We start from the raw sequence: 19,842 nt of genomic DNA, 5'->3' as shown, positions 1-19,842 counted from the left end.
GTAAAACGATATTTTGTGTACAACAGTGGGAGTTACGCCTATCTAGTTACAATAAAGAAGATAAGGTTAAAAACATTGCCTCTTTTAAGCATCTTTTCATGGTTTTTTATATTTTGTCATATGGAAAAATATACTATAAAAAGTGTTCTGGAATCCTGTATGTGCACAAGGATATTCTACCTGTGACGAGAGAGAGTGTGGTCCCGGGCGCCGGTCGGGTCTGTGTTATGTTCATGCAAACAGAAGGAGATACACTAAAAGGGGTGCTTGTCTCATAGTAGCAGAACAGTGACAGATCGCTCTCAGAGGTTCCTGTGGTAAGAGCATTTTCTACTAAATTGCTTTATCAACACAACTGTCTCTGCTGCTGCTCTGTTCCTTCCTAGCTGCTTCTCATGCTTGAGCCCTCACACCATCACAAAGTCAACATTAGCATCAGCGTAAGCTCACACTAACGGAAGTAGTCTGCCCCCTGGTCCCATACACTCGATTGTGGGCTTGTTGCTGTCGTGATGGTGGTGCACTTGTGCAGGTTGCCTTTCTTCACCAATTTACAGACAGTTGCTCCACATGTAATCTTTTTTGCCAGTTCCTCCTCTCGCTTTGTTGAACATTAGTGCCTCAGCCACCTGCACACTTTGACAGGGCCTAGATGAGGCACACCTACCACCAGTGGTGTGCGCGCCGGTCAGACACTAGAGATTGGTGAATTTTAGTCTGTTGCTGGCAGAGAGGCTATCTCTGGGTAGTGTGACTCCTGATTTGAGGAGTTGTGTTGGTTTTGCAAGCCCCAGAGTCCAAAAAGGGTATTTCTCACTGGATTGCATTGCTGGCTCTTGTCCTAAAGCACCTGGGTGGATGCCACTGTGCAGACCCACACTGAGGAGTCACAGTGGGTAGGCATGCCGGAAACTTGGGGTAGCTGAAGGGACATTGGCCACTGCTTCCGTTCAGTGGTCGACGACGGCGGGATCGGCAGGGCACTGCATGCCCCTACTTTTTCAATTCAATAGTATGCATTCCCCTACTTTTTTATTTTACCAATGCGTCACAAGAAGGCAGAAATAGCCACTGATCGGACATTCGTGCCGGTTCAGGGCGGGTGGCAAGTAGAGAAGGAAAAGGACTCTGCCTCTTCATTCCAGCCCAGAGAAGACAAGGACACTTTCCACTTCTCCTTCGGTGCTGTTCTCAGCTGCCGCCTCTCCTTTCCTTCCTCTTCCTTCTTATTCCCTCCCTTTCTGTCTCTGTCTTGTTCCTCCGTACTTGCTGAATGAAAACCGTGACTTCAAGACCCAGCTCTTACCCACTCTCTATCCTCTTCTTTCCTTCATTTGTTTCCTTGTGAAATGGATCAAAAAAGAAGAAAAAAACACTTAAGCTGCTAAGCCGTATTTTTCTGACATTTTTCTATTCCAAAGTGTAGCCTCAGGACAGAAACAAAAAAAGGTTCAAAATACGAAAAATAACTAAATAAAGCAAGACTGAGTGGTCTCAAAGTGGCTCGATTGGTTGTATTTACACCCAAACACATAAGCGCCACTTTATAGTTTGCCAGTGAAGCGCTACTTTACTCGTCTTCCTTTGAACAGCATTGTTTTCCCTGGGTTGGAAAGTGCACTATTCCTGGAGGTACAGCAATACCTGGTTGATGGGTGGAGTGGGAAATGTTTAATGTGATCCTTATCAGCTGTTTTCCTTATGGTAGTTAATAAAATGTGTACTGCAGCTCCGTGTTCAGGGATATGGTCTTTTTAACCTCTTCCAAGCGCATGACGGACCCACGCCGTCATGAGCTACGGGTGGCGTGTGCTCATGACGATGTGGTTCCGTCATGCTGCGGCCTCTCCGCCCACGCGGCACTGATTCCCCGCCGGTGCGGGCGAAATAACGAGTGGGCGGAGTCGTGACGGAACCACGCCGTCATGAGCACAGCTCGCACGTGACTCATGACGGCGTGGTTCCGTCACGAGCATGGCGGCGCCGCGATCTCCCCGCACCCCCCCAGCGCCACAGCGGAATTTGCGCCGCGGTGAAGGGGTTAAACCATAGTGCTTATATTTTGCAATGATATAAGCACTGGGCATTGAAACAGGTCCCTCATGGGCCCTGTAGTCATGTCCTTAACGTTTCAGGCAAAAACACTCATTGATTTCTGAATAATAAGTGTAAAAGTGTTAAGGTAGCCATGTTGTTCCTGCTTACATTTAACAAGCTTTTCTTAATCTTGTATTTCCTGTGAGTGTTTGCTTTTTCCAGGATGTTATTACCTTTTTGTTTGTTTCAGGAAGCACATTACTCTTGTCTAGTGCATATGAGAGTTTCTCTCAGTGTGGTGTTCAGTTGGGGAGAGGATGTGGCACTATGGCCAGAGCTGCTGAATTTGGAAGTGGGCAACTAGGGTCAGCCTTCATGACCAGAGCACTCTCCCGAGGGAGCACATTCCCTTGCTAGACATTAGACGGCCCGCTACACCCCTAGACTTTAGAAGCCCTTGTGTCTTAGCGGTGGCAAGTGTGGGTTAACCTTTGCAGGTCTGCCCACCACAATCCATACTGAAGTTCACCTCCAGTCTTGCGGGCAGGCCTACGAAGTGGCACACCATAGAGCGACAGTGTCACTGAGGTCAAAGGACTCTTGCGGCCAGTCCACCTCACCCATTGCTACCTCCATTGTCCTTGTATCAGCAGTAGTAGTGCAACTCACCAGGAAACAGCCATGCACAATTTGCACGCACACCAAACTAAGGGGCTCATTAGGATGGCAGAAGGACCACCAACGCAGCGCCGGCGGTGGAGGTCCTTCCACCATCTGACAGCAGTTCCCCCCCCCCCCTCAGATTATGATGGCGGGGGAAACCTCAGGGAAGCGTGGCGAACGCAAAGACCATCCGCCACGGTTCCGCAAGGCAGTCCGTTTTCGCCCACCTTGTGGAACCAAAAGATAGGGCAGCATTGCGGCAGTGGGGTAGGAATTACGAAATCCCTTTCTGCCTGTCTTTGCGGCTGTCATCCAACTGCTAAAAGACAGGGGGAAAGGGATTCATTGTTTTGGGGGGGAGGTGTTGCTGCACTGGGGGGTACCCATGGTACCCGCTGCATTTCCCTGCACTGCGTGGCAGGCACCGCATGGTGCCTGCCACGCAGTGCAGGGAAATGCAGTGCATGCCATTTTAACATTGCGTACGGTGCTGCAGCCAGCAGCACCATCCTCAATGTTAAAGGCCCTGGATGCGCCCGCCAGTGTGGCGGGTGCATCCTAATTGCAGTGGTGAGACCGGCGCATGTCTGGTGGGTGGTCCCAAACACCGCAACAATGGCGGGCAGACTCAGGTCCGCCCGCCATCATAATGAGCCCCTACGTTTGCAGACTTAACAATCTCTCTGCTTCATGCACAAGCACTTTTAACCTGCTACATGCTTTGGGGCCACTGGAATTATGCCGTAATGGAGGTCAAAATTATGTTGCAGTGTTGACTTAATTATGCAGCTAAAAAAGGCTGTAGCATGATGCAATACATTTTCTGATACTATATTATTTTGACATTTTTAAACATACCAACAGTCTCTGCAAAGATTTTGCCTCATTCGTACCAGTGTAATATGCAAATGCAGCAGTGAGTAAGGTGACTAGTCAGCCTTTGCAAAGGGCCCTCCACTTCGCATCAACACAAGTCATATTTTTTAGTAACATTTGATCCGTGTGAGCTACAAACAATTCTTTAGGTAAAATTGTCAGATTATGCAGTAGATGAGGCATTATGTGTCAAATATGGCAGAGTCATAATTTTGTCGAAACCATTTGCAAACTGGGATGTTTTGTCATTCTTGTTTGAACTGCTCTTGTGAAAAAATGGGAGAAGTGCCGATGACTGAAACTGCATGGCTCAGAGACAAATGGCTTGTGCTTTCACTTTTATGCGTATTTGACACATTCTGTTTTTGGAAATATATTCCACTTTGTGAATGTATTTTGGTGTCAATAACTCCTATTAATCCTTAAATAAGCATGTGTATCCATTGGTTGAATCAAATATCGTAATAAGCTGTAACTAGTCAGTGAAATGCCAAATACAAAATTTTTTGAAGTTTTACTCTTTCTGGCCACACCTCTGACTCCGCCCACTGAACCAATATTCCGGTTATTCCTGCCCTCTGATTCTCCACCCACAGTTACCCTACTTTTTTTTCCCCACTTCGACCACTGGTCCACTTCAATATATAAGCTGCTTATGAGGAGCCCGAAATAGCTTACTGCGGGTCACTGCTAGAAAACAAAGGAACAAATGAGAAATAAAAGCCAAATAGAAATAGAGTAAAAACATCCCAGAGTAAAATCAAATGAACTCATATCACTGTGAGAAGGCGGCAGACAGTGCAGAGATGAGAAAAGCAATGGATGCGGAAAAGCTGCTTTTATAAAGCACTGCCTCCCTTGTTTTTATGTGTACTAGAGGAATAGATCATGCCTGAGAGGAAGTATGATACCTGAGACGATGTATGTTATACCAGCTGTTGGAAATGGCCCTCTTTGCAGGGTTATCCCCAAACTTTTTACTTCTCCATCCTATCTTCTCCTGACTTCTGTTTGTTGGCTTTAGGACTCTGAGCACTTTACCACTGCTGATCAGTGCTAAAGTGCATATACTCTCTGTGTAATTTGGTATTGTGATTGGTTCTCCCTGATTGGCATATTTCTTTTGCCAGTAGGTCCCTAGTAAAGTGCACTGAGTGTGCTGGTAAGTCAAATGCTACTTTTGGGCCTGTAGCACTGATTGTGCCACCCACATGAGTAGCCCTGAAAAGATGTCTCAGGCCTGCCACTGCGCTGCCTGTGCGCAGTTTGTTAACTGCCATGTTGGCTTCACAAGTGTACCCACTTACCAGACAATACTCTTCCGTTTTCTTACACATATGACACACCTATGGTAGGCCCAAGGTACCCCCCTGGGCAAGGTGCAGTGTATGTGAAAGGTAGGACATGTACTGGTGTGTGTAACATGTCCTGATAGTGAAATACTGCCAATTTAGTTTTTTCACCATTGAAAGGCTATCTTGCCCCATAGGACAGAATGGGGAATGCCTTGTAACATTTTACACGCATATCTTCCCATAGGAATACGATTATAATTGGAGTTTGGTATCCCTGAACTCAGAATTTGAGAACACATCTTTTAGTAAAGATGTTTTTTAAATTGTGTATTTGAAAATACCTCTTTTATAAAGTGGCTATTTCCTTGTTCAACCATCCTGTGTGCCTCTGCCTGTTTGTGGATTGACTGTCTGACTTTGGAGTGACAGGGGCTGGGGATGTGCAGTGGCTCCAGGAGTCTGCATGAGTCAGTATTAGGCTGAATAGGCATGATGTGCATTTGGAGTGGTGGGAACATTAGCACCTGTACCTGAATAGGGCTGTGCCTGCTTTCCACAATGCTGCCCCCTGTGGTGTGTCTGGAGCCAAGGCTCACACTGACAATGGATGTTGTTGTGCACTTGCAGAGTGCCCCCCAGAACTGGTTTGAACTGGGCTCAGTGCTCCTTGCACAAAAAGAACAAAGACATTTTGGGCTATAAGTATTAAACCTAACACCCCAGATTTTAGATCATTCCTGGAATTCAAGAGGAACCTTTGCCAGGGAGAAAAGCTGGAGAGACTGGGGAGAAGTACTGCCCTTGCTGTGTTTCTGGGGTTGGCCTGCAGTTGCTATGATTTCTAGCCTGCCATGAGGTGCCTGTGCCAGTTTTGGAGCCTGTGGAGGTTGTTGCTGCTGTTTGGGAACTGGAAGCAAGAAGAAACTCAAAGAACTACAGAAATCGGCGCATCGCTCTTCTTGTGGCTGTTTTCCCGACACATCTCCACGGCGCAAGAAGAATTTCCACGCATCGCCACGCCACTGCAGAAACCGCCGCAGCGCCTTTCGCCGCTGCAAGCATCGACGCATCAAGGGATCGCGGCTGAAGAGGACCGACGTGGCACTGCTCAATGCCACATTGATTGGCGATGCATCCCAGATTTCCACGCAACATACCTGTGCAGCAATGTCTTCCGATGCATCACTCACGGACCGGTACCATCACGAACAATCGAGCCATCACTCCCCGTACAGACCGGATTCGGCACAACCCTTCCTCGGCGTGCAGGGGGACGGTTGCATCGCCTCGCCAAGGTCTCAGGAGTGTTGCATCTCTTTGTTTTCCGACACTGCGGCTGTTTGACTTTTGAACTTTGACGCATCTGCAGGTACTTTGGTGAAGAGTCATGCATCCATAGTTTTCTATGGTAGAAGTTCCTGAAACCTCTTGAAAGTCATATTTTTAACTGTGTATGTTGCATTTTTGTTGTTTTGGTCTTGTTTAGTTTAGATAAAGATATTTTATTTTTCTAAACTGGTGTGGTGTCCTTTTGTGGTGTTTTCACCGTGTTACTGTGTTTGTTGGTACAAATAATTTACACATTGCCTTTGGGATAAGCCTGTCTGCTCTTGCCAAGCTACCAAGGGGGTAAGCAGGGGTTATCTAAAGTGTGTTACCCCTTACCCTGACTAGAATCAGGGGGTCCCTATTTGGACAAAGGTACCTACCTCTGCCAATTAGAAACCCCCATTTCTAACACCTGCATTACTACATGATTGTTCTTATGTGTAATACAAAAAAAGGTCATGCCTGATCATGGGAGAAGTCAGTTGCCCGAAATCCCAATTAAATATGATTCAAATCAGTGAATCAGACTGAAATGAGATTGAGTAAACCCGAGGGCTTTTGAGCATAAACCTATTTGTGAAAATATGAATCTTAAACTTAGTTATTTAAATCATGAGTCATCTTCTGAAGATATTTTTCAGGATGTTCAAACACTATGTACTGTCATCTCAACTGAGCTGATGACGAAAAGTGCTCATTCAAAGGAGAAGCTGTTAGCACCTTGGTTTAATAGAGCCTGTACTAAATCCCAAAAAGATCTTCAGGCCTCCCCTTGGGACAAAAACTTAGTGAAGGTTTTGCGTAAGAATTACAAAGTAACGGTAGAACAGAGGAAGGCTGAATTGAGGACAGAAGCATGGGAAGACTTAAAGTGTTCTAAAGGACTCGAAAAAGTTCTGGAATGTAATTAATGGTCCAATATTTGTAGATGTCCCTTGTCACAAATTGTATTCTCTAATTTTAGGGGAGAGCTGGGTAGAACATTGTAATTTTTTTTAATCCTTTTCACAAAATGAGTTCTCAGATAGGACCAGGAATAGTGACAACAGATTTTATGGACCAAGCTATTACTTTTAGTATATCAATTACAGTTGAAGACGTGGAGATTGCTATTTCGCAGGGTTCCCGTCTTAAAGCCCCAGGTACAAATAGGATTCCAATTGATCTTTTTGAAGAAAACTTTCTCATGTGGGCACCTCTTATAACAAATTCAATCAGAGTTGCCATTGTTGGACCTCTTCCAGTGTCATGTAAGGAGGCAACAGCGGTTCCCTTCATAAGAATAGGGGTAAAAATGACCTTATAGGCTTGTGTCATTAATTGATTAAACGGTTAAGATATTAGGGAGGGTTCTTTAAGACTGCCTAGAAGATTAGGCCGCCGAGAACAACATATTTTCAAAAAATGAATATGATTTTAGACAAGGTATGGGCACAGTAGATCAGTGCCTCAATTGGTCACTGATTTTTAGCAAGTATACTAAGTCCATGAAGTGCTCAGTACATCTTTCCTTCATGGATTTATCTTGTGCGTTTGACTCTGTCAATTGTGACAAATTGTGGTCTATTTTGGGAGACATGGGAGTAAAGCCACCATTGGTTCCCTTATAACGTAGGCTCCATTCAAATACTACAGTTAAGATCCGACATGGTATAACGGGAAACAAACGTGGTCCATATTATCTACAGAAGGTGTCCGACAAGGCTGTATCTTTGCCCCATTTCTATTTCTTGTTTACATCAACGAGTTGGAGATTTAGTGCTGGGTAAAAATCTTCATTTTCCAAGACTGGATTTTTTTTTATTGCATCCCTTTCATACACGGATGATGCCATCCTTATTTCAAGGACAGCAAATAGTCTCCAGAAATCTTTGGACGCTTTTGTAGGTTTTAACGCCTCTTTGGATCTCAAAGTAAATCATAAAAAGTCATTTGTACTGGTGTGAGGCCCAAAAATAACAAAATCCAAAGTATTTGTGGTCCAGGGGAATAGGATTGATAAGGGCAGTAATTTCTCTTATCCGGGAACTGTTTTTAATGCTCAGTTATGGGACCTACTAACTTTAAGAGCATTGCAAACAGCAAGAGTAGTAGAGACACTGTTTAGATTTGCAGCCCAGTTTGGCCAGAAGCCAGTGAAAGAGCTGTTGACTCCTTATAGAGCAAAGTGTTTATCAATCGCCACTCCAGCTAGAGTCTGGGAAATCGTTGGACTTCAGAGGGGTAAGATTTCCTATTCCCACCCTAGTCTTTGCAACAGTAGCAAAACTGTTGGACTTCGGAGGGGTTACATTTACTATTCCCAGTCCAGTCTAAGCAACAGTAGGGAAAGTACTTCACTTCAAACACATTACATATTTGAATAACCCTATTAATTTAGAACAAATATAACATTCTTAACATAAACTTTATTAAGTAACCAGAACATATATAAACTAACAAACAACTAAATTATTTACATGATTATTAAACAATTTCATAATTAGTTCCCACACTGTGCCCCTACAAACCTAGCAGCCCACACTTAAATATGTCTAAAAAATAAGTATAACACAGTTTACAAAGTTGCTGATCAATTAACTAATTGGTTAATAATTATTTGTTTATTCATTATCACTCAATTAACGTCCCACCCTATACCCCTACAAATTTAGCAACCCACAACTAAAATGTAACTGAAATAAATAAGTATATCATAATGTATATAATTAATTCTCAATTAAATAGTTAATAATACATAAAAAATAGATTTTATATTATTTCTTAACTTCGCAACTTATATCCCTACAAACCCAACAGCCTGCACTTAAAATATAACTAAAATATAAAGATATTTCACGATTTACATAATTAATAATCAATTAAATAATTAATAATAAATTAATAATAACTCAAGTATCTTACCACCCTATACCCCTACAAATCCAGCAGCCCACATCTAAAATATAACTAAAAATATATATTTATTATATAATTTACATCATTAATAATACATTAAATAATTAATAATACATATTAAATTGTTAATTGATTATTACTTAATTAACTTTCCACAGTATACACCTACAAACCCAGCAGCATGCACCTAAACTATAACAATAAAATATAACTATTACACAATTTACATAATTAATAATCTATTAAATTATTAGTAATAAATTAATAATAAATTGTTAAATAATTTATACTTAATTTACTTCCCACCCTATCCCCCTACAAAACTAGCAATCGGTTACAACACCATAAATTACTATTAGCAAGTACATTAAAAAATAATAAATCCCTTAAAAATATAAACCATATAAAAATATTATTAACAATTATACAAACAATAATACCATAAAATTAATACATGAACTATACACATTAAGATAATGAAAAAAAAAAATGTTTACAACTATATTATTGAAAACGATATTATCAACAATGATTTTGACAGTATTACTTACCTGAAAAAAATTATATTCTTGACAACGATATTTCTTCATCTCGATATTTTTGTATCACAATATTTTTTTCTGTTATTTCTGTCTCCCCATATTTACAACTCGATATTTTGTCCAAATACCGCTGGAGAACAGATATGTCTGATTTCACCCTGACACTCCAACATCCATCACCATCACTAAGAGAATTGGTATACTCAGGTCCAAAGGGCCAAAAGGTTTATAGAAATAAATGACACACTAGTGTTTGTGGTTATTTAGAATTATCGGGAGGGATCTAGTGAGTTCTATATAAAAAAATAGAGAAATTAGCACCACAAACACCATGTGAACATTATTTATCATTGAACAGTTATTTTATGTGAAGGGATTTATCCATGTCTAGTCCTTTAGTTTCTTTCCTCTGATAAGACACATACCCAATGTGAGAGGTTGGCCTGGTATATGCTGTCCACTAGTTATAGTGGGCACCCTGTACCAATCCAAACAACCCCTTATGTATGATAGGTTAAAGACAACCTTTATTGAAAGCTATCCTAGTGGTAGCTATGGAGAGCAGCCTTCCGGCTAAGTATTGAAGGAATGTAAAGTAGCTTGTTTTACCGGTCTTAAATCTCTTGAATGACCAAATGAAAGGCAACCACATCAGGTATGTATATAAAATATATGTATTTATTTCTAAACACATCCTACCAGTCTCTTTATGTGGCTAGAGGTCCAAACACATAAGTTACACTTCAAATATTACAGTAAACTAGCACAAATACACGTCAGGCCCTAGAGGCGAGCCAAACCATATACTAAAATAGTGGTATAAGAACCACGACTTAACTAGAAACATGGCCTAGAACCTGTAGAATCGCTGGGACCCCAAGGAACCACACAAGGTAGTGACACAGGGGACCCACAGGGGCCATGTGCAGTGTGAGAACACAGCTGCGAGCTCCCGTTAGCTTCTACTGGGAAAGACGCGGTTAGATTTTTAAAGATTAGGTACACTTAGAAATGGACTAGGACCAAACCCTTTTGGACTTAGGAAGTTCTAGGGTCAACACCCACGGGAGCACCGGAGTACTCGAGTTACCTCACCCAGGGAAGCCGGGTGCATAGGTGTCAAAAGTTGTCGGGTCTCGTCGTCGTTTTCAATGGGAGCTGGCAAAGAAGTGCTGCTGCCGGGAAGATGCGAAGTGTCTGAAGAGATCCAAGCCTGGATCAAAGTCGAGAAGAACCTGAAAGCAGAGGGGACAGAGTCTGGGTCACGTGCCAGTGACCAGGGGCACGATAGACGAATGCCCACCGATGTCAGGTGTTTCAGGTGAAGAAGGTGAAACTTGACTCTTCAGCCACGAGGACCAGGAGGCATCGAGGACAACCAGGAGCTGGATTCAAGCTGTCCCACGAAGGATGTCGAGTGCTGCAGCGTCAGTGCCCAGATTGGACACAACAAGCCTTGGCAACATTAACCCACGCAGAAAGGAGGAAAATGCTTCGGTGCAGACCAGCAAAGTCTGAGGGACTCCACCAGCAAGGAGGAGTGAGGGAACACCTGGAGCAACCAGGGAAGCCCAAAAAAAGTCAGAGTTACCTTCACAGGGACCCACCAGTCGACAGACCCGGGATCGCAGTGGGCCACCATTTTGTGAAGAGGAATCACAAAATGGTGGCCCACGGGTCACTTGGGGTGACTAGGCCAACAATCTCTGGTGAATTCTCTGCTTGGGGTGTGGGCTACAAGTAACCCAAAGCACGACTTCAAGAGACGTTGAGAAGTCAATGCACATGCAAATGTGAACGGCGACCAGGAGTTCCGGTTCCACATTACTCACAAGGGCTGCGGGTCTCAGCTTTGGTGGGGACTCAGATCGGCCTCTGAGAAGTCTGGAAATCCTCTTTCTGTGTTGCAAAGTCTTCGGCGTCTGGCGGGAGCTTCGGAGATGCAGACCAGCAATTGCTTTGTTGGTGCCTGCCAAGCAGGGGAGTCACTACTTGAGGGTATGGGAGATTTCTTCAGTCCTCTAATCTTGAGTAGAGCGTTGAGGTTCCAGGATTCAGTTGCAGAGTTTTGTCCAGGGATTTCTAAAGTCCTGTTGCCAGGGGTTCCTTACTTATACCTAAGAAAGGGGTTGGACTAACTCAGGTGGCCCACCTATGGGAGGGTTTGGAAAGAGGGGTGGCTACACCCATTTCCTTTGTCCAGTTTCATGCCAGAGCAGGGGCTGGAAGCCCCTGAACTGGTTTGAGCTGGACTATGCACAGGGACACCAAATGTGCCCCCAGTGCATGATTTCAAAGCACTCTGTGAGTGCTCCCACCCAGCCCCAATACACATCAGCCTGTCTGGGAGGTGGTTACACCTCCCTGTGACAGGAAACCTATTGTCCAGACCTCCACTGCCGGACCCATGTCTGTGGCTGCAGCATCCACTTTGTGATGCCAGGGCTCTGTTAAGTTGGTACCCGGTATACCGGTGCTGTCATGCCTCTCCCTCTAGAAGGGTGGGATCAAATTCTCACATCAGTTATTGATGTGGGGGTATGATTCCAAGGTGTTTGACACCAAACATGACATGTTTCCGTGCAGCCAGACCGAAGTTAGCATTAACCATTTTAGTTATAATGCACATAAGAGTATATGGTCAGGCTGCACTACTGACAACCCCAGAGGATAGATTCTGAAGGCTGCAGAGGGGCTCAGCTCATGCCTGGGCACCCTCTCACATATAACCAAGCACCCTGCCTTCAGGATTGATAAGGCCTGCCATAGGGGTGACTGATAGGTTTCTATGTGCAGTGAAAGGTGAGATATAGTGAACCTATATCTCAGTAAGGGGTGCATGCACCACCTTACCCAGGCTGCAGTAGCAGATCTGTGGTGTCATTTTGGAGGGCTTTCCAGGGGTGGCATAATACGTGCTTCAGCCCCTGGTAGGCCACTGGGGTACATAGTATACCATATACTAGGGACTTATAAGGGTACCTCAGAATCCAATCTCTGATGTATCTAAGGTACATGGAATCAATTTAGAGAGGAAGCAGCTAGGCTGTGGTACTGAATAGCAGGGCCCTAACCAGACTAAAGTCGAAAAACAGTGTTATAGCAGCAAAAAGAGGGGGGTAATCATGTGAAGCAGATCCTACTCAAAGGTGTCATAGAATGCAGTGCAGCAGCCAAAAATGTTGCACTGCATTACGTGACAGGGAGAGAGCAGGAGAACGCCATATTCACAGAGATTTGGCTCTCTCCTCCCCTCTCCCTAGCGCCGGCGCTGACTTCAGCTGCTGTGCGCCAGGCACAACCCTTAGCGGCACACTTCCATTGTGCGTGGTTGTGTCTACCATAGGTTTTGTACACGAAGGGTACCATTCCTGTACAATAATATGGCTAGGCAAGTGGAAAACCTTTTCCTACTTTGTATGCGTGCTGTAAAGTGCAATGCACATACAAAAGAGAGGAGAAATGAACATTTTAACTTTTAACAGCTTTTAACAGCTCCACAGCGGTGTACATTTTTGGCGCTAAACCCTGTTTATTAATGTTAGTAGATAGGGTTTAGTGTCAAAAGCATGGGTGGTTGCATGGGAACACCCATGTACCACCCATGTAACGCCCCCTTGATGCAAAGTAATGCAAAGAAGCTTTTGCGCTGCATTGCATTACTTTTGTGTACCTTACAAAGCAAAACAAGTTTGGCACTGGAAAGTGAATCAGGAAAACAAAATTGTGCTGTTTAGCGTCACTATTGTGATGCTAACCCAGCGCTAAATGTTTGAGAATCTCCCTCTTGGAGGCACTTTAAAGAAACTGGCAATATGGTAAACTGGGTTATTTTTCCGATGGAGCAAAATAAAGTACAGAGATATAAGCTAAAATTTCGGATAGTCAATTTCCCTGTCACACAATCTTGTCCAGCTCAGATCACTTGCCTTACTTTTAAGAAAAAGTCAGACCTCCTGCTTTCAATCGGAGCAGGATCACCAATGTTAGTGCACCTCTTGAGGAACACTAGTTAGCGCTTAGAAGGGCATAATAAAACTAAAACAGGAAAAGAAGGAACAGAGAAGGGAGGGAGGGAGGGAGGGAAGAAAAAATGCTTTGCGGGTTGGATGAAAGAAACAATGGAAGGAGGGAGGGAAGGAGAAGGGAAGGAGGCGAGGACGAAAGAGGGAATTGAAGGAAACACAAGTAAAGGAGGAGAGGAAGGTGAAATGAAGGAAGGCAGAATAAAAAGAATCAAGGGCGAACGCAGGACATTCTGTAACACAGATTTGTATAATGATTCACAATAAAATAATACCTCTGACATAAACTCACAGGCAGAGCAGGGATGAAAATCAAGACGTAGGTCTGTGCCAATCTGTAAAAGGAAAATAATGCATTGAAAAATACTTTAGTACAAAGAAAAGTGGAGGAGGGTGGCATTGGCTGCAAAAATTGTTTGGGCTAGTCCGCCAAAATCTACAAAGAAAGCATTACACTTAAAACTGGCATAGCAAGTTAGAAAACAGGCAAAGCATACGTTTTCGTTCTGGTAAATGAGATCGAAAAATTAACAAAAATACATTTGAAAATGACATTTCACACAACCCAATAGACGCGTAACTAAAATGCAATGACAACACTAAATCAAATAAACTCCATCATTAGACTTGTTGGGTATTGTCATTAATTCTCAATTGGGAGTGATACAAATATTTTCTAATAAACGAAAAACTCAAGAAAAACAAGAAAGGGCCTTATTACGAGTGCGATGGTCCTGTGACAACTGTACTCACGATGGTGGTACGACCACCACCACCACCATGACAGATCCACCTGCCGAATGATGATGGCGAAGATGAGACCGCCACAATACAGCCCCCTCGGCCGGGATCCCACGGCGCTGGCAGTGTGGAAAAGGGCAGTAAATGTTGGTGGTGCCGATGCTGCCATATTACGACCTGCGTTTACACTGCCCATTTCATGGCAGGGAACCCGCTATGAAAAGGGTGGTGGAAATGAAGGGAAGAGGGCCCCCGAGCTCATCTGGCCATAGAGCTGCGTGTGAAGGGGCTCATGATGTGCCCCCTTGTAATTTCACCTTCGTTCGTGCATGGTGTGGCACGCACAACATGGTGCATGCCACACCATGCAGGAATGTGCAGTAGGTGTTGTCACTGCGGTGGTCTGCTTGTTATGCTCTGTGTTGACCCTAACACACTGCTGCCGTGATACCACCACCACACTTCCAGCCTACCCTGGATTCAACTCAGAATTCAGCCGATGGGTGCACCACGGGATTGGTGGTCTTCCTATTTTTTACTATCACTATATACCACGATGCTTTCTGCACCTTCAATTCTTATACATAGGTCAGCGTAGTTGGTTTGATCGATCCCAGACTGTCCTTTGTTGACCAAATTAGCAAGGTGGTATCATCCTGTTTTTTCATACTAAGGATTATGAGGAAAATTTAACGTTTTCTTTCGAATGACTGTCTTAGAACAGTAGTAACGGCATTGGTCATGTCCCGCCTAGACTACTGCAATGCTCTGTACATTAATATACATAAAAGGCAACTCAGTCGACTACAGACGGCACAGAATGTTGCCGCCAGACTTCTTCTGGGCATTCCGAAGTTTGTATCCATAAGAAAGGGACTTAGTGACCTCCATTGGTTACCCATAAGACAGCGGATTGAATTCAAGGCCCTTTGCATTGTTTTTAAAGCTCTGGAAGGAAGTGGGCCTGATTTTATGAGGAAACATATACGTTGGTACTCTCCATCCAGGGTTCTTCGCTCAGCCTCAGCAAGACAGGTACAAGTTCAACGTGTTAAAACAGCCAGTTGGGGGGGGCAGTAGTTTCTTCTACTGTGCTGCTAAACTTTGGAACAACCTCCCCCAGCTGCTGAGAGAGGCCTCAGGCCTCCTTGAGTTCAGGAGGGGTCTTAAGACCTGGCTTTTCCCCTAACTACCCCCTTAATCATGACTTCACGACCTCTTACTCACGATTTCACCCTCTGGACCAGTTGGCAATGCACTTTAGCGCCAGGACACCTAACGGTAACAGTGCGTTTTACAAATTCCATTAACATAACATAACATAACATATAATTTTTTGCCCTGACGAAAGCCCAGGACCATTCTTGGCCTACCACTTGTGCTGAAACATTTTGGCAGTCTTTTAGAGTCTGAGGACCATAACCTCCTAGAAACACACGTTTTTACCCACATCCACTACACCACCACCAATAAAGGGATACCGGGAGGTGTAGTAGGATTTTTATTCTTTAAGTCCCCCTGGCCTTTATCTCCTAAGAGCTCCCTGAAACACGGTTGAGCCAATCCAGACCTTTAGGAGTCTGGGTGAACCCGATGATGAAGCATGACACCAGTAGGGTGTGTGAGGATTAAATAACAAAAGGAAATCTTTTCCTTTCCACTTTTGTGGCTTTTTTGTCACCAAAGGAGTATAATTAGGCCTCAGGAGCCATTTCACGGATTGGATACACCTATTGTCAGTATGGTCTTCCTGGGACCACCGTGGTGGTGGTCCCAGACGAAGAACGTCAAACTCAAAATAAGGACCTTAGTGTTAATGTGATGGAAACAAGCATTTCAAAGCCAATACGCCTGGCTTAGAACTGAAAGTGCCTCTTAATTTATTGGTGCGATTGCGTGATATTATAGATGATCAAGTGGGTGACTAATCGATGGGCAGATGAAAGCTTGATCGAACCAATGAAGAGATGTTTTAGTTTTATGCCCTAACTAGTGACTTTGGTAATTAGTTTCTTCACACAAATGCACTGGTTATGAGCAACCAGGGCGTAAGCTCTATGAAGTCTAGCCAGTAGAAACCGAAGAGCAACCCACAGCAATGCAGTGGATACAGGCCGGTCCAATAATCTGAAACCCTGTGCCTTGGGATGGACAGAAAGCAGGGTGAGAAGATTCCGCTTCATGCTCCGTTGAGATGGATCTCCTCTGGAAAGGGGCTAGCAGTTCAAAGCACCTGAACAAAGATGAAGTGCAAGGTGGTAGTGGATACAGGCCGGTCCAATAATCTGAAACCCTGTGCCTTGGGAGGGACAGAAAGCAGGGTGAGAAGATTCCGCTTCATGCTCCGTTGAGATGGATCTCCTCTGGAAAGGGGCTAGCAGTTCAAAGCACCTGAACAAAGATGAAGTGCAAGGTGGTAGTGGATACAGGCCGGTCCAATAACCTGAAACCCTGTGCCTTGGGAGGGACAGAAAGCAGGCTGAGAAGATTCCGCTTCATGCTCCATTGAGATGGATCTCCTCTGGAAAGGGGCTAGCAGTTCAAAGAACCTGAACAAAGATGAAGTGCAAGGTGGCATAAAGACAGACGAAAAATACAGATCACTGCAGTTGTGATGAGAGTTTTTGGAGCTATTATGAGCACTACGTGGTTGAGTAAGTAGCTACTCCATTTGTATAGTTTATATAGTGGTTCATTTTCCTAACAAGACTTTGAAGAGCTCATATTTTCCTCAGACCCCTGAACGCTCTCAGGAGAGCCTGCATCAAACGGAGGCGGCTGTAGTTTGGCCTATTTGGGACATTCTGGACTATGTGTGTGTTTTGCGGATTTGGTGCAACGCGAGTCAGATATTGCAGTGCAGAAGCACTGCCTGTGGCAGAAGTGTGAGAAATGACTGGCATGCCCTGTATGTGCTCACCTTCTTTTTGGCGGACTGCACCATACATAGAAACCACCACTGGTATGCAGCAGAGAACTCCCCAAGATAAGTACCATATGGAATTCTCCAAAAGCCCAACATAGTGGAGGCATGTTGTAGTGATGGGAATACTGTAATCTAGTCTACCCATGAGCAACAAGACCCAACCTACTAGACACACAGTAAAGCTATAGAGACAAATAATGTACAGGAGAATAAGAAGGCTAACCCCAAAGGAGGAATAGTTCTAGAACTAAACATTAATTTCAAAATACATTTCTCTTTCTGCACTGAGTTTAGCTGTCACCTTTGAAGAACGATGATAAGATTATCTTCCAGGAAGGAATTTTTTTGTAAAATATGGTGATCATAAAATGCAAAATAAATGCACTCTATAATCATTTAAATGAATTGGCAGGTTTAGGCATCAAATGTAATTGCGCTTGTATTGGCACTTGTGAATTATGGCAGAATGACTGTATTCAATATATATTCCATAAATACATAAAGGTGTTTTGGGTCACCTTTTTCAGCTGTTGGATTAATGGGCTGGGGAACCTTAAATCATTGGGTTGAGATGTTATCAGTCACATGCTGAATCAGCCCACATGAGCATTTATTCTATTGGCAGCTTGGGTGAGCGCCTCCACCGTCACTGGAGACTATTTTACATCTGAAAAGTACACTCTGGTATCACACAATTAATATAATACTTCATCTATGCTTTATATATGCAAAGCAATCCTTCCTTATTTATTTAGCACTGCAGCAGGAATGTTTTATTGCTTTGGCTAGCACTCCAGTAACAGCAACAAACTGACTGTCCTAACTAGGAGACATTGGCCGCCTGACTAGTCCAATATGAGACAGGCTCATTATTTCTTTGTCTGCAATCCAGAGTTCCATGAGCTTTCTCCTGGCAGCTTTTGGCACGGACCCAGATCTCACAGCTGGTCCCTCTTTCTAGTACCCAATAAAGCTGGAAGTCTGAAGCTGCACTATACAGCCAACAGATGCTCACACAGGAGAGTACAGTGGAGCTGGAAAGCTAAAGTTGCACTATACAGTCAACAGATGATCTCACCTGTGAGTACAATGAAGCCGAAATAATGCAGATGCACTACACTGCTGACAGACGTCCTCACAAGAGAGTACAATGAAGCTGGATAGATGCAGATGCACTATACTGCTGACAGACGTCCTCACAAGAGAGTACAATGAAGCTGGATAGATGCAGATACACTATACTGCTGACAGACGTCCTCACAAATGTTGGAGGGAGGACTACCGGGGAGTCGGGGGGACTACTCCGGGGCCCCTTCCTACCGCAAAGTTATAGCCGAGCGCCGCCGAGAAGCCTCCTAGGAGAGGTCCTTCTCCTGTGATCGTACTAGGCCCAGTAACACCACTACACAGGACTTCGTATCAGTTGCTTATCTTGGTACTTTATCAATGGTAGCACATTCAATATATTTACAGGGGGATCGAGTGATCCAGAAGAGTCTCAATGTCTTTGTGGGGGTAGGGTAGCGGGACAGTCTTAGTACCAGCCTGGTACGGGAAGGCTCTGCGCCAGACCTTGCGTGCTGGTCTCAAAGCAGCTCGGACGTGGGGAGCCGCGACGGTGTCTGCAGGGCTCGGGTGGTAGTTCCGCTTGGGTCGAGCCGCGACACAGTCAGCAGGGCTCCGGTGGTAGGTCCGCTTCGGTCGAGCCGCGACGAGGTCAGCTGGGCTCTGATGGTAAGTTCAACAAGGTCGGGCCGCGACAGCGTCAGCAGGGCCCCAAAGGTTCGTGAAGGTCTTTTAAGCACGATGGAGCCGCGACGTCGTCAGCAGGGCTCAGAGTGTAGTTTCAGGATGAGTCTTTCTCCGTAGGGTCAGCCGCGATCCGATCAGCAGGGCTCTGGACTCCGGGATACAACTGCCGTCTTGTTGCCGGGTCGCCCCAGATATAGGTCTGGAGCCCTTTTATGTCCGGACCCTTGCGCCAGGGGGGGGCGGAGAGGCCGGGTTGGGAGCGGCCAGACGCCCAGCAGGAGAGGCGCCAGGCCCAAGAGAGCTGTGGGCCGATCGCACCTAGGTGTGGAAGGACGGTTGGGGGTCCCATCAATACTGCCCTCCGCCGGGAGTGGGGAGGTGTTCACGTGGTATCCCCCTGGCCAGGGGTTGGCGCCCTGATGTCGGGCCTCGCTGGGACCGAGGCCGGGTGGAGCGGGGTCACGTAGGTGGTTACGTAGAGTCACGTACAATCCAAAATGGAGGAGCCCCGAGGTGCATGGGACCTTGTGCGGCTTAGCGAGGGGGAACAGGACCACGCCACGAGGCCGGCTCCAACACGCGTCCCCCCCAGCTGAAGGCAGGGAGAGTCACCCATCTCCTTGGGGGTTCTCCTCGCCGAGGCGGAAGAATCTGGACAGGCCGTCGGCATTGGCGTGGTCGTTGCCGGGCCGCTGCTCCACGTTGAAGTCCATCCCTTGCAGCGAGATGGACCATCGCAACAACTTGGGGTTCTCGCC

General features: G+C 45.1%; 1 protein-coding gene across 1 annotated transcript in view; it reads right to left on the bottom strand.

The window, feature by feature from the left end:
* Positions 1 to 19,842, bottom strand: part of LOC146858424 (multidrug and toxin extrusion protein 1-like) — a 332,280-nt gene that overhangs the window by 209,792 nt on the left and 102,646 nt on the right. Inside the window, exon 6 of the mRNA XM_085646918.1 lies at positions 13,958 to 14,000. Within this exon, the coding sequence (XP_085503044.1) occupies positions 13,958 to 14,000 (43 nt within the window). The remainder of the gene's footprint in view (positions 1 to 13,957; positions 14,001 to 19,842) is intronic.

This window comes from Triturus cristatus, chromosome 3_2 (genome assembly GCF_964204655.1).
Source record: "Triturus cristatus chromosome 3_2, aTriCri1.1, whole genome shotgun sequence".
Classification (NCBI taxonomy): Eukaryota; Metazoa; Chordata; class Amphibia; order Caudata; family Salamandridae; genus Triturus; species Triturus cristatus.
This window is presented reverse-complemented; position numbering and strand designations above follow the sequence as displayed.